At 25.6% G+C, this 15,781-nt stretch overlaps 1 protein-coding gene across 1 annotated transcript; it reads right to left on the bottom strand.

Moving 5' to 3' along the window:
- Positions 1-723: 723 nt before the first annotated feature.
- Positions 724-1,806, bottom strand: GO595_005416 (actin-related protein 2/3 complex, subunit 1; the record flags this gene model as incomplete). The annotated part of the gene is made up of 1 exon (XM_067918657.1): positions 724-1,806. The coding sequence occupies one exon, from the start codon at positions 1,804-1,806 to the stop codon at positions 724-726; it is 1,083 nt and encodes a 360-aa protein (XP_067774366.1).
- Between the last annotated feature and the right edge of the window lie 13,975 nt (positions 1,807-15,781).

Here is a 15,781-nt window from a genome sequence, read left to right as displayed (position 1 = left end):
TTTCTTAAAGAAAATCCAATTCCGAAAAATATTTTATTATTTTCACTAAAGGTTCAAAATATTGAACTTGTTAAATATATTTTAGATCAAAAAGGAATTGATATTAATGCTAATGATATTTATTTATTTTACTTCAAGTTTATTTAAAAATTAAATTTTTATTTCAAAATAATATTTGGAAATTATTTAAATTATTTCAAACAGCACTTATGATAGCAGCTGAAAAAGGTTATACAGAAATAGTTAAATTGCTTCTTGAACAAGAAGGAATTGATATTAATGCTAAAAATATTTATTTGTTTTATTTAAATTTTATTTTAATATTTTAGAAATTCAAAACAATACTCGCAAATTATTTATGTTATTTAAAACAGCACTTACCTATGCATCAGAGAAAGGCCACACAGAAATAATTGATTTAATTAAAAAGAAACTTGATAAAAATTAACAAACGTTATTTGCGAGGAGATTTCATTAAAAAAAAGAGTTGCATCTCAATAAAAAATCGATTATTGAATTCAAAGAATCTTTTTTTCATTATGTTCAAACAACAACTTACCTACCATCGTATGTTTGGAATAAGAATATTACCAAATCAATACCATATAACTGAATAACATTTTTATGTTTACAAAAACAAGTGTGGTTAAATTTGACGATGAATTTCCATTCAAAAATACTAACAAAATATTTCACAAGGTTTGTTCTGATGATATCATTTACTCAGAAGAGATTCTTGCCTTTGAAGTGGTTCTTGAGTGCTGCAAATGGCCAGATACCAAGCTTACCGTCATTTGAACATGTTGTGAACTGATCTTTAACAACGCGGATTCCAAGAATTATGTTGTTATGAATTCCTTCGCTTTTAGTTACAGCCTTTCCACCGAAAGCAGCAGCCTTTGATGCAAATCCACTTGATGCAGCACCAGATGCCTTTTCACGGATTTCTGGGATATCAATTAATCCAAGATCGGTCCAATCATCTCCTTCCAAAACGAAAAGACGTGGAGCGCAATCGAAGCCACCGCCAACTAAAGCTGTGTTGCTGATGAAGCAAAGTGAAAGTAATGGAAGACCATTGATATTGTGTTGTCTAACAGGAGCATCTTTTTGGTCGATTTCGCTGGCTTTGACGAATCTAATGTATGAATCTTGTGAAGTAAAAGCAATCCATTCACCATCTGGAGATCTTGCTGTTGCGTTGCACCATCCTTGGCATGAGTAAGTTTGAAGTGCATACTCTAATTTCTTTCCGCCGCCGCTTGCCTTCTTAGCTTCTTTGTCATCAGTTGTGAAATATGTCATATGACGATCAGTGCAAGAGCAAATAACATGTTCACCATCTGGCATGAAGTCAACTGTGAGTGATGTTGGGTGCTTGTGATCATATGTTCTTGATTGCCACCAATTTTGTGCTGCATCGTATTGGCAAACACGTAATTTCTTGGATCCTGTGGCACAGACAAACTTTGTACCATCTGGTGACCATCTAACGAATGTTGCAGCTCTATCTAACTTCAAAAGAACCAATTGTTTCTTCCATTCTTTCTTATCATCGGAAAGCTTCCAAACATAAGCATTACGATCATGAGAGCATGTAACAATTGAGTCGTCAACTGGATTCCAGTCGCAGCTGCTGATTAGTTGAGTATGTTCTTTGAGAGTATAAACGAGTTCTGTTGTCTTTCCATTAACCTTATAAATTAAAAGGTCAGAAGTGTTTGGGCAAAGAGCAACCATTGTTCCATCCTTGTTCCAGGCATGGCATGAGATTGGTGCATCGCAGAAATCAAGGGAATAAGCCATTGCAAGTGAAGCAGACGGTTTGCCCACTTTTTCTTATAAATTTGATGTAAATGTCATGTGAAATGGACTTTTGGAGGATGGAAAAGCATTCAATTTTTAATAAGTTAATTTTTATAGCGCAAGAAGCATTTTCTGTCCAATTTAGAAAAATGATCACTCATAAGCTATAAGTATCTTTCGATGATATATTAATGGATTTGATATTTATTAATTAATTATTAAAGGTTATTTAATCTCAATTTCAACATCCACAATTAAAACAAAATGTTCTAAAATATGGAAAATGGTTTAATTTAATATGTACAATCCTACTTTTTTTAATTAATTAATCAATCTAATGCAATTTGTTTCTGCATTTGAAATTTTAAATTATTTAAGTCCAACTTAATATTTTTATCAAAAACATTTTTTGGTATTTAACTAATAAAAAGAACAAATAAAGAATTAAACAATTTAAAATAATGAATTTGATTATCAAGTAAAAGTTATTTTGTTTCTGTTTGTTGTGATGAAATATTATTTGGAGAATTTATATTTAATATAATTGTTGGTTTTTCCATTGCGGGATTTGATTTTAAATTATTTTGAAGTGCAAAAGGTTTAAATGAAATCATATTTAAATTTAAATTTTCATTTGTTTTATTATTATTATTATTTTTATTTTTGTAATTACGTTTTGTTTTATCTGGTAAAATAATTTCATTTCCATTAATATTAATCGAAATTCTTTTTGATATTGAAGAATTCCATCTGTTTTTAATTGCATTATCAGTTCGTCCAGGTAATAATTTGGCAATATTTGACCATTTACTTCCAAACTTTTTATATTGTTCAAAGATGAAATTATCTTCTTCTTGTGTCCAAGGACTTTTAATAACATTTGGATCTAAATGATTTAACCAACGTTCACGACATTGTTTCGAACTTCGATTTGGTAACAGTGATGTAATTTGAGGCCAACTTCGTGGCCCATTTTTTGTTTACATAATTTTTTATAATTTCATCTTCTTCTTTCGTAAAAGGTCCTTTAATAATCATCGGATTTAAACATTTTTCCCAACGTGCTGCGATTTGTGAAGGTGTTCGAGTTTTAAGATGTTGAGAAATTAAATTCCATTGTTTCCCATGAATTTGAATCAAATCTTTTAAAATTTTATCTTCTTTTTCATCCCAATTTCTTCGCATTTATATGTTATATTATAATATTTCTTTTTTCTTATTCTTTTTCAGTTAATTCGTTTTTCATTCAAAGTAACGGGTTTTTAGGAATAAAATTATCTGTTAATAAAAACAAAAAATTGGTTTTATTATGATTACATTTTTTTAAAAATTTAAGAAATATTTTATCATGAAATGATTGAGTTTGACAATTATTTTTGATTTTGAAAAATGAGTTATTTTATAAAATTAAATCAACATTTTACAAATTTTAAGAAAGATGAAATGAAGAAATGAAAGATTTTTCCAATGATTGAAGAAATCAATAAAAATAAGAAAATTTATAATTTCTTTGATTCATATGATTTTGATTTTTTGTTGTTGTTGTTGTTTTTCTCTTCTGTCATTTTGATGAAGCAGCGAAAAACGATGAAAACCACCGGAATGTCTTTAAAAATATTGAAGTTTTTAAGCAAAGTGAACGGTTAAAATGAATTGTGAAAATTGTTTACGTTCAAATTTGAGAGAATTATTTTGAGTAGGTTAGGTCGGACATTTTTGGTATTTCAAAAAAAAATTTATCAACAAATAAAAAGATGAAACCAGAAACCAAAAAAAGTATTATCTGGTGGGTGAAATTTCTTTTGCCTATTATCATTGCTTTCCCTTTCATATTTAATTTCATTGTGTTAGATAAAGCAAACTCAAATACTTTCAAGATGTTTGGGAATTACGATTATTACTGCTTTATATTGGATATTAGAACCTATTCCTATTGTAATTACAGCATTCTTCCCAATATTTTTTAATCCCAATGTTTGGGAACTTTCTTCAGCTTCAAATATTGCATCTTCAATGTTTTCTGATACTTCTTTAGTATTTTTTTTTTGTTTTATCTCCGCAATTGCGATGGCTAAATGGCATTTACATGCAAGGATATCAAGAAAAACAGTCTTAATTTTTTGGTTTAAAACCAAGAATTTTATTATTAGGTATTATGATAGTTACATCTTTTTTTATCTATGTGGATATCAAATACGGCGACAGCTTTAACTATGGTTCCAAATGCGTTAGCTATTGTTACTAAATTAGAAGAAATTACAGGAGATTCAAAATTAATTGAACCATTTTCGAAAACATTATTTTTAACGATTGCATTTTCTTCTTCTATTGGAGGGATGGCGACTTTAATTGGGACGCCACCAAATTTAATTTGTTCACAAACAGTTACGAATATATTTCCTGAATCACCTGGAATTGGATTTGCTCAATTTTTATTTTTAGCTTTACCAACATCAATCATCATATTAATTATAATTTATTTAATATTTGCTTTTATATTTATGAGGAAATTAAAAATTAATGAAAATGTAGATGAAAGTTGTTTTAAAGATAATTATCAAAAATTAGGGAAAATGAAACCTGCTGAAATTATTATTGGTTTATTATTTATATTATTAGCAATTTTATGGTTATTTCGATGTGATTTAAATTTCGGTTCTTTTACTATTAAAGGTTGGACGACTTTAATATTAGGTTCAAATGGTTCGCAAAATATTAATGATGGAACTATAGCTATTTGTATATCGATATTATTATTTATTATTAAAGTTCCACAAATTTCTCAAAAACAAGAAGAAAAACTTAAAGAATCTGAAGTTAATTTATCATTAGAACAAATAACACAAGAAAATAAAAAGATTAAACAAGAAATATTAGAAGAAAATGAATATAATTCAGAAGATCAAGAATTAATTGAAGAAATATCAGAATTTGATGATGATAATAATAATAATAATAATAATGATAATGAAGAAAATCAAAATGAAGATGAAATTATTAATAATGATAATAAAGAATGGATTCCAATTCTTGAATGGGAATATGTTCAACAAAAAATTCCTTGGACAATCATTTTTATGTTTTCTGGAGGTTTTGCTTTAAATCAAGGTTTTACTGATTCTTTACTTGGTGAATGGCTTGGAAATCAATTACGTTCTTTAACGGATTTATCTTTATTTGTTTTATTAATTTGTATTTGTTTCGTGGCTTCAATTTTATCGAATATCGCATCAAATACTGCATGTGCAAATATATTTTTACCAATTGTAGCTAATTTAGCTAAAAATGGTAAAAAATTTCATCCTTATCTTTTAATGATTCCAACAGCTTTCGCAACTTCGTGTTGTTTCATAATGCCTGTCGCAACTCCTCCAAATTTAATTTGTTACGGTTCCGGCAAATTAAAAATGAAAGACTTCTTAATATATGGTTCAATTATTAATATCATTAGTTTGTTCGTCGTTATTGGAGCTTCAATTATTTTAATCCCTCCTATTTTTAATGCTAATGAATTCCCTGATTGGGCAAACACAACAACAATCACAGAATAATATTCGTCTTATATTATAATATTAATAATAAAAATAATTTTTTGAGTTTCTTGTTATATCCATCACTTTGTTGAGTTCATATTTTAATTTGAATATTAAATAATTGGAATTTGGAAATGTTTTAATAAACCTTATGATTCTTGTGTGCTTTTGTTCATAAGAAAATTGGAAAATTTATCAAAAATATCTGAATATTTTTTTTTTTATTGTTTTCTAATATTTCAATTTCATTAAGAAAAATTATATAGGTATCAAATTCATTCATTCTGGTAATAACATTGATGATGACTTTTCTCAATTGATTTCTTTCTTTTCATTCACAAAGTTAACGGTGCACCCCGTTTCTATCGTTGTCACTTTTATAGCAGCTACTTGGAGGCCGTTTATGAAAGTGTTAAGTGAATAATTCATCGATCTGAAGATGAAAAACGACATTTACGTCGTGACATAAGAAGTGCTTTAACTAACGCATGAGGGCAAATTGTTAAAGATGGTTAAAGTTTCGTTTGAACAATATCTACAATAGTAAACTTGCCATCTTTCAATTCACAACTTAAAAAGACTCCAGCGCCCGAAGAAACAGCCCTACCTAACAACAAAGGTATCAAGGGCAAAAACAAAAAACAAGTTGTAAATCTGATTGAAAGTTCAGCCTATTCACTTGAACAAACACGCAAAGAAATAATTAGAGAGAAGTCCATTAATGTTTCATGACATGCTAAATTCTTTCATATGGGTTGAATATTGTCATTTTGTGAATTTGAATCACAAGCGCAATATTTAATTCCAAACATATCACCGCGAAATTCCGCTTTAGGATGAACTTTTACTTTTACTTATAGGTCCTAATTTAAGTCCTGTTGGTATCTTTGATCATTTCGTTGTTATTTACTCTCCAAATACTGAAGAGATTAAAACATACTTTAAGATATCGGAAACTGAGCAAATAACATTTCGATGCGGATATACAAAAATTAGAATTATATCAAATGGTGAAAAAAGTTATTGGAAGCAAGAACATTGCAACTGATTTCCAGTCAAGGAAAAACTCAGCTGTTATTTCAAATGGTAATTTGAATAAAAATTTCATGAAAGTAATCAATAAATCTAAAATTAGTTTTTCGAGTTGTTTATATTAAATAGCTGCAGATTTTGTTTTATTGGTCATGAAAGAATTGATTTTTTGAAAGCACTTTCCTTATGGTTGAACAGAGAGGAAGAGCTGGGAACATAATAGTTGTGCTACATAAAATGTATTATTTATTAAAAATTGGTACTATGCTTTTAATTTTGTTAAGTTCTGTGAGAGATAATATATAGAAAGAGATAATTATTAAACTGTAATAATTAGAATACTTCTGATTTGTATTATTAGAAAAGAGGAATGATTTTTAAGGAAATCATAAAATATTCAAAATATCTAATTTATGAACTATTATTAAATTATAATTATAAAATTTAACAAAAAAAATATTTATGTAAAAGAAATAGGGGAATATAAAAAATTAGGAAAGAAAAAAAGCAAGATAAGAAAGAAGAAAAAAAGAAAAAAGAAAAAAAAATTAATAAAATAAAAATAAAAATAAAAAAAAGAATCATTTTAGCATTTGAGGGAGTTCGCCGTTTGACATGATATAGGAAAAAAATGGCCAGCGCGAAGCGACCCTTAAGTCAAGCAATTAAACCGTTACTTTATGAAAGTGTTCATTTTTTAAATATTATGTTTAATCGTGGGATTTATCAAAAAATTAGTAGAACACTTACCATAGTCTAAATTAAATGACACCTCTTTCACGAAGTATTTGTTTTAATTCTCCGAAACCCAACCGTTTAGCAATTTCAATAGCTGTTTCAAATTATTAAAACATATTCCGAATTATTAAAACATATTCTAAATTATTCAAATGAATATATTTTGCATTAACATCAATTCCTTCTTTATCTAAAAGTAATTTTACTATTTCTATATTATTTTCTAACTGCTATATGAAGAGCTGTTTCAAATGATTAAAACATATTCCAAATTATTAAAACATATTCCGAATTATTAAAACATATTCTAAATTATTCAAATGAATATATTTTGCATTAACATCAATTCCTTCTTTATCTAAAAGTAATTTTACTATTTCTATATTATTATTTCTAACTGCTATATGAAGTGCTGTTTCCAATGATTAAAACATATTTCAAATTATTAAAACATATTCTAAATTATTCAAATGAATATATTTTGCATTAACATCAATTCCTTTCTCTAAAAGTAATTTTACTATTTCTATATTATTATTTCTAACTGCTATATGAAGAGCTGTTTCAAATTATTAAAACATATCCAAAATTATTAAAACATATTCCAAATTATTCAAATAAATAGTTTTTGCATTAACATCAATTCCTTCTTTATCTAAAAGTAATTTTACTATTTCTATATTTCCTGATTTAACTGAATATGGTAAAATTGTATTTGGAATTTGTTGACTTCGTATATCACTTTCTATTATGAATGTATTTCCTTTTGATGCTATTTCTTCTATAATTTCATTATTCATTTTCATTCCTTCTTTTTCTAAAAACATGAAGATTTCATAATTATTAAATTCTATACATTTTTTTCCAAGATATATTAAATTTTCTTCACTTAAATTACAATTATCTTGACTTTCGATATTGGAATTCGATTTTGGAAAGAAAACATTGAAAATAAATTTTTTCTGTCATTAGAAATTTTTCCAATTTTATTTTCATAAAGGTAACGAAAAATTTTATTTCGATGAAATCCTATCGCTGTTTCATATGCTTCTGTAAATGATGAATTGTTTTGTTCACATAAATGAATAATTTCTAAGTTTCCACCTGCAATTGCATATTTTAATGTGTTTTTAATATTAGAATTATTTAATAATATATATTTAAAACATTTAATGGAGCCAAAAAATGCACAATAATCAATTAATGAAACATTTTCAGTATTAACAAACGAACATCTTTCATAAAGTGATGGCTTAATTATTTGATTAAAGTCAAATTCATTATGTGATGATATTTCTTGAAGCTTTTCTAAATCATCATTTCGAAGTACTTTCGCAATTTCTAATGGATTAACTCCTTCTTTTACATATTGCATATGAAGTTTCCAGTCATCTTTTGATAATTCATCAAGTGCTGAAATAAATTCTTCAAGGAATTGTGGTTTTGGAAATTTGTTCTTCAAATCATTTATTTCTTCCTTTGTATTATATTGAGAAAAATATAATGTGTTCATGTTCTTTACTGAAGATGGTTCAATTATTTCTTCTTCGATCATCTTTTCAAGAAGGAAATATGATTCTTGTTTTTCTATTCCCATTAAAATATTTACAAAAGATTTGGACAAGATTAGCTTCAGTTTTACTTTTGTTTTTATCTTTTTCATCTTCTTTTTCTTTCAACGTTAATAAATATTTAATATATATATTTTCATTATTTGATTGTGAAACAAAAGCTGAATAGATAAGTCTGGAAACAAGATAGTTAAATGTATATGGCAGCCTATCTACAAATAAATTAATTGTTGCTTGAACTGATGTTTCGAAATTTTTTTCGTTGAGATTAAAGACAATTGATTCTAATGATTTCGAGAGTTCCATCAATAAAATAATTTCAAATTCTTTTTGGCAGCAGATAAAAAGTGACAAATTAATTCAAATCACCTGAATTTGGTTTACATCAGCGTCACTTTTATGATTAGTGTACGATAGATATATCCCTTCAGAAAATTTGTGATCACTTTTTCTATATATACACTTAAAAAAAATTTATAACGACCGTTATCCAGAATATAAAAAATGGTATAATCCTATTTCCAAGGCATAACGGTAATTTCCATTGAATTATTGTATAGTTTATGCTTTCAAATTTTTAATTTTTTTTTCGATTAGTGACTCTTTACGCCAAGTGAAATTAAATTAATAAAATTGAATAAAATAAGTGCCGTTTTGTGACATATAAAATTAAATCAAAAAATTGAATACGATAATTGTCGTTTTGCATTGATCAAAATTGAATACAAAAATTCAATTACATAAATCATTTTTGTATATTCAAAAAATTTTATTATAGTTATTCATCAATAAATGTATATATATTAATGTATATATTAATAAATTGAAAGATTAATTATATGTAATTAGGTATAAGATATAATATCATCATATTGGTTTTAGTGAACTTAAATAGCAAAATAAAAAAATCATATAATTATCACATAAGCAAATAAACTGATGTTCAAAAATGGAGACTACTTTTGTAATAAAGTCACTTTTTCTATGTAAATTCAAAAGGAAGTAACGGGCTCATATATTGGAATGATTTTGTAAACCATTCAAAAATAGTCTCCGTTTTTGAACAATGGTCATTCTTTTTCAGCAAATCGGGCTAAAATACAACATCAATCATACAAATATCTAAATCATAGGCCTCTGTTACAATGTCCATGTTGGTTGCCAATTTTTGAAGATCGGATCCATGATTAAATTTTCATCGATTGGAGGAAACTATATATGGGAATCAAGATGATCATTCGCTTCGACCTGTGCAGAAAAATGATACCTGTTTTTAGTTTCTGTTCCACTTCTATTGATCTCTGATCCAATTTTTTTCCATTGATTGTCAAATTCTCGGTGCCTTTTTTATATAGTTTCGTCTTGATCCTTCTTCCAAAATCTCATGTTAGCTGTGTCAACTTTATCTTTATCTCTGACAGCATTTCGATGGCTTGAAATATATTGACTGATACTTTCACCACCAACGTCAATTACCAATTTACATCGACGAATAAAATCATTTACAAGTCTGTTAATGATTTCCTTACCTATGTTTTTCCATATATCCTGCAGAATTGGAATTAAATTTTCTTAAGGATTTATGATTTCCCTTTATCTGATTTTTCGCTATTAACTAAAACATTTGCACCTGCATCAAGGATTTGAGGATTTCCCATTTTTTTAATGTCAATTGAATAAATCTATGAATATGTTAGATTTACCCTTTTTTACCCATAGTCTCCATTTTTGAACATCAGTTTATCAAAATCTACATTTCTGATTTTATTTCATTTTATTTTACGAAATAGTAGTGTGAACAATAACAAACTACTATTATATTGTGTGAAGAATATCAAATAATAAATAAATTATGGTGTAAATTATATTTTTCATCAGTGATTTAATAAATTAAATGAATTTTTTATAAGTTTCTGGTATGATTTATGTGAATATCAAGATTATTAATAATATATTATTACTATTATATATATTATTACTATTATATATATTATTACTATTCTACATATTATTACTATTATATATATTATTACTATTATATATATTATAAATACTACGTAGGAGTGTACGTACAATACATTAGAAATTCGTATAATGTTCTATTATATAAAAAAATCAAATTTCAATATCTACATGATAGATGATAAATCTTATTTCTATATTCCTTATTTAATTTGTATATTTATTCTTAGCACATTATATTAACCTTATATGCTATTCACGTTTTGAGTGGTGAAAAATATATATATATATATATATATATATATATATATATATATATATATATATATATATATATATATATATAATTACAACGTTATTATGTAATAATATTAAAAGATGTTTATTAATTTAAATGAAGAAGTAACCATCCACCCAAACATTAATAATGTATCTCATGGAAGCATTTGTCGAATACTTAGAAATGAACAACAGCATCGTGAGCATCCCTTCAGAAGAAACTTCAAATGATAACCATTTTGATTCTTCTTATGCTTTATTGAGCATTTCAGATGAAATAAATCACGAATTAGATGGTTTGGGACTTACAAATCCATCGCCCAAAAATGACGATTGCTATGAGACACCAACCAATTTCATTAACTTTTTAAATAACTCGAAAGGAAGAAACATCACTGAATTTAATGATTTAAAGACAACGATAAAAAATGAATCAATTTAAAATATTTGCCCATTTTCATGAAGCGATTCGAATCTATATATAAAAAATGTCAATGTATATTATTGGTAAGATATCATAATTAATTTGTTGAATTTTGTTCTATATTTATGATTAAACATACATAAAACATTGTTGTATTGATATAATTAATGTTGTAAAGTGTTTTATCCTTATTGTTAATCAGAGTTAATTATAAAAATGCACCCATAAGCGAAACATATCCTATCTCTAAATTCTGATAAGTAATAGCGCGATTACGAATCCATTGTAATTTAAGATTATCTGTATATGATATAAGATATTAAAATAATTGTTTTATGATATCAATTTTGGCGGGGATAATATTATTGGCAGGGTTTTCCAATTTTCGGCGGGGTTTTTCCCACGGATGCGACCGTTTATGACGACCGTTATGCCCTGAATATACAATTCCTCATAAAAAATGTATAAAAAGAAAAAGCAATAAATTGAATAGCATAACTTATCGGTATATATATGAGCAATATTCATTTATCATTTAGAGTACCAAATCTGAATGAAATAGCGAATACAAAATATTTTCTTAAATTACATTGATAAAGTGAAGTGTATTATTTCATACAACTAATTAGTTGTATGCAAACTAAAGAAGTAAATTTATCTTTATCCAGAATTACTTAATTGATCCTATATTTTGAAAAACACTCATAATATGTATTAATGAAACAAAATAGTGTCTTAAAAATATAATCCTTTGCGCTTAATTTGGACTTAAGTCTCAAGTTTTATAAAAAAAAACATATGTATTATAAATATAATCAAAATATATGCAAGAAAATCTTAGTGCATTGGTTCATCAAATATTTCATTTAGTATGAAAACAATATGCTTTTGCACGTACAAAAAATAGGCACACACATTATTGATCTTGGAATGACATACGAAAAGATTAAACTTGCCACATGTATGCAGTTGAAGAACCACGTAGTGTTCTCGTAATTTAAAGGTAAACCATATGGCCAACGCGTAGTTCATAAGTTTTTACGATTCCTTGTATGTCTTTGTATTCATAAATTAAATGACCAAAAAACTGTTTTCTCGAAAAATCTTTTATCGCCATTTTATGGTCTTGTTTCAAGAAACTCAGGCGAATTCAAATATTAAAAATATTTACAATATAAAATACTTCACTCTTATAAAAGTTTTTACATAAGTATTAGAGCATTTCAAGTGATTTAACAATTTCTGTATGATAATATTTAGAGTTCTGTTTCAAATATTTTAAATAAATTCTAAATATAGGATGTCCGGTAGAAATGTTAGCATCTTAATATATAGACAATTAATTTAATTAATATTATTATATTATAATAGAGCACTTTGCATACAATATAAATATATATATATATATATATATATATATATAATATTTATTTAATATTTCGAACGATTTGGGATATTTTGGATTTTTCGTCAAAAAAAATTGAGGAATTTATTTTCTGTCACATTTTGAACACACAAAAAATGATTGACCAAGATAGTGTCGCAAGATATCTCAGCCTAAAAGTATGGACAGCTGTTAAAATATATAATGATATGAAGGAGACTTCAGGTGCTTCCTGTAAACCATATCAAAGTATTACTAGAGCAATTAGATTAGGAACAATTGGAACAAATAGCAATGAGTCTAAAGAATTAATCAATTTCACTGAACCATCGAACACCGATGAAAAAATTTTGGATATGCTTGATGAATTCCCTTTTTTTTCAGTCAGGCAAATAGCCCATAAAACAAATATCCCAAGGTCAACTGTTTACGATCACCTAATCAAAATTGAATTCGTTTGCAGACACCTTCATTGGGTACCCCATTCTCTTACACCAGAGCAAAAAAAAGTGCGGGTCTATGTTGTCAATATATTTCAATCCAAATGGTTTTGCTCTCGTTAACTGTGTTCCTAAAGGTCAAAAGTTTAATGCACACTACTACGTGAATAATATTTTATCTAAACTTGTTCAAAGATTCAATGATGGTTCTGATAAAAATTTAATTTTGCACGTTGACAATGTAAAACCGCATACTGCTCGCATCACCACAAATTTTATTGACTCGAACCAGATGAAAAGAGCTACACATCCCCCATATTCACCTGACGTAGCACCATTAGATTTTTTGTCTTTTGAATAATGTCAAAGAAAAGCTCAAGGGTTATTCATTTGAAACCCCTGAAGAGTTAAGACATCAGGTTCATCGAATATTCAATGACATTTCGAATGATGAATTGAACCGTGCTTTTCTAAACTGGGAAAAGAGATTACAAAGAGTTATTGATACCAAAGGTGAATACATTCACTAAAGAAAAAAATAATATTTTTTGTTTTTATTTATTCTCTTTCTATGTTGAGATGCTAACACTTCTACCGGACACCCTATATTATTTTGAAATAAAATTTTATTAAAATAAAATTTAAATAAAATAAATATATATTTTTGCATTAATATCAATATCTTCTTGTTCAAGAAGTAATTTAACTATTTCTGTGTAACCATTTTCAGATGCTTTCATAAATGCTGTTTCAAATATTTTAAATAAATTCTAAATATTATTTTGAAATATAAAATTATTAAAATAAATTCTAAATAAAACAAATATATATTTTTGCATTAATATCAATATCTTCTTGTTCAAGAAGTAATTTAACTATTTCTGTGTAACCATTTTCAGATGCTTTCATAAATGCTGTTTCCAATAATTCAAATAATTTTCATGCATTATTTTGAAATATTAAATTATTAAAATAAATTTTATCTTTGGCATTAATATCGATTCCTTCTTGTTCAAGAAGTAATTCCACAATTGATATAACATTTTCTTTAATTGCTAACATAAGTGGTGTGTTAATGATTTAAAACAATATCCAAACATTTTTATAAAATATAAAATTGTTAAAATAAATAAAAAATATTCGAAATGAATATCTTTAGCATTTATATTAATTCCTTCTTGTTCAAGAAGTAATTTGACTGAGTCAATATCATTATTCCTGATTGCTAAATGAAGAACTTTTCCAAATGATTAAAAAATACTTCAAACTATTGAAAGAAATATAAAATTTCTTAAAGAAATATAAAAATATTAGGATAAACTTCAATATGTCAAAACAAACATCACATTATTAAAACAAATACGAAATTAACTAAAGAAACTATAAATTTTCAACATAAATTTCAAACTATTAAAACAAATATCATTTTATTAAAATGAATTTCAAATTGTTGAAACACATTTCAAATAGTTAAAACGCACAGAAAATTTTTTCATTAAATATATTTTGCATTAACATCAATTCCTTCTTGTTTCAAGAGTAATTTTACTATTTCTATATTATTATTTATAACTGAGTCAATATCTATATACTTGATTGCTAAATGAAGTGCTGTTCCAAATAATAAAAAAATATATCAAATTATTAAAATAAATTTCAAACAATTAAAGCAATTATAAAGTTATTAAAATAAATATGAAATTTTTGAAACAAATATAAAACCATTAAAATAAATATAAAATTATTAAAGTAAGTATTAAATTATTATAATAAATTTCAAACGAATAAAGCATATCCAAAATTGTATAAACTAATATCAAATCAATAAAAAGAAATACTAAAAATATTAAAATAGATCCAAAGTTATTAAAATAAATAGTAAGATTACTAAAACAAATATATCTTTCATTGATGTTGATTCCTTTTTGTTTCAATAGTATTTTTAACATTTCTATATTACGGTAGGAAATAGCCAAGTGAAATGCAGTACCAAATTATAAAAAGAAATATAAATTTTTTTAAAGTAATATATAATTATTTAAAGAAATTACATATTATTAAAACAAATATGAAATTATTAAAACAAAACATTAAAATAATAAAAATAAATATCAAATTATTAAAAAATTAACATCAAGTCATTAAAATAAATATTAAACTATTAAAAACAATACAAAATTATTAAAATAAATCTCAAATTATTAAAATAAATTATATATTAATAAAACAAACATCAAATTATTAAAATTAACATCAAGTAATTAAAATAAATATTAAACCATTAAAATCAATCCAAAATTATGAAAACAAATCTTGATTCATTTAAATAAACATATTTTTTGCTTAATATCAATTACTTTTTTGTTTTAATAGGAATCTAACATGATATATATTACCGTTTTTATTAATTTAACAATAATTTTCTTGCTATCAATATCTAATCCCGTTTTTTGTAAATATAAAAGTGTTTTATAATTAAAATATAGAGCACACATTCACCTAAATTTGATTTATTATCATCCAAGTTCTCTAATTTGTTTTCATAAATATATTTAAAGATATTATTTTGATGATACTTAATTGCTATTTTAATTGATCCTTGAAATGATGAA

The sequence above is a fragment of the Histomonas meleagridis genome (genome assembly GCF_020186115.1).
Source record: "Histomonas meleagridis strain 2922-C6/04-10x chromosome Unknown contig_34, whole genome shotgun sequence".
In the NCBI taxonomy this organism is placed as follows: Eukaryota; Parabasalia; order Tritrichomonadida; family Dientamoebidae; genus Histomonas; species Histomonas meleagridis.
Note: the sequence above shows the minus strand (reverse complement) of the source record. Positions and strands in the feature narration are given on the sequence as shown.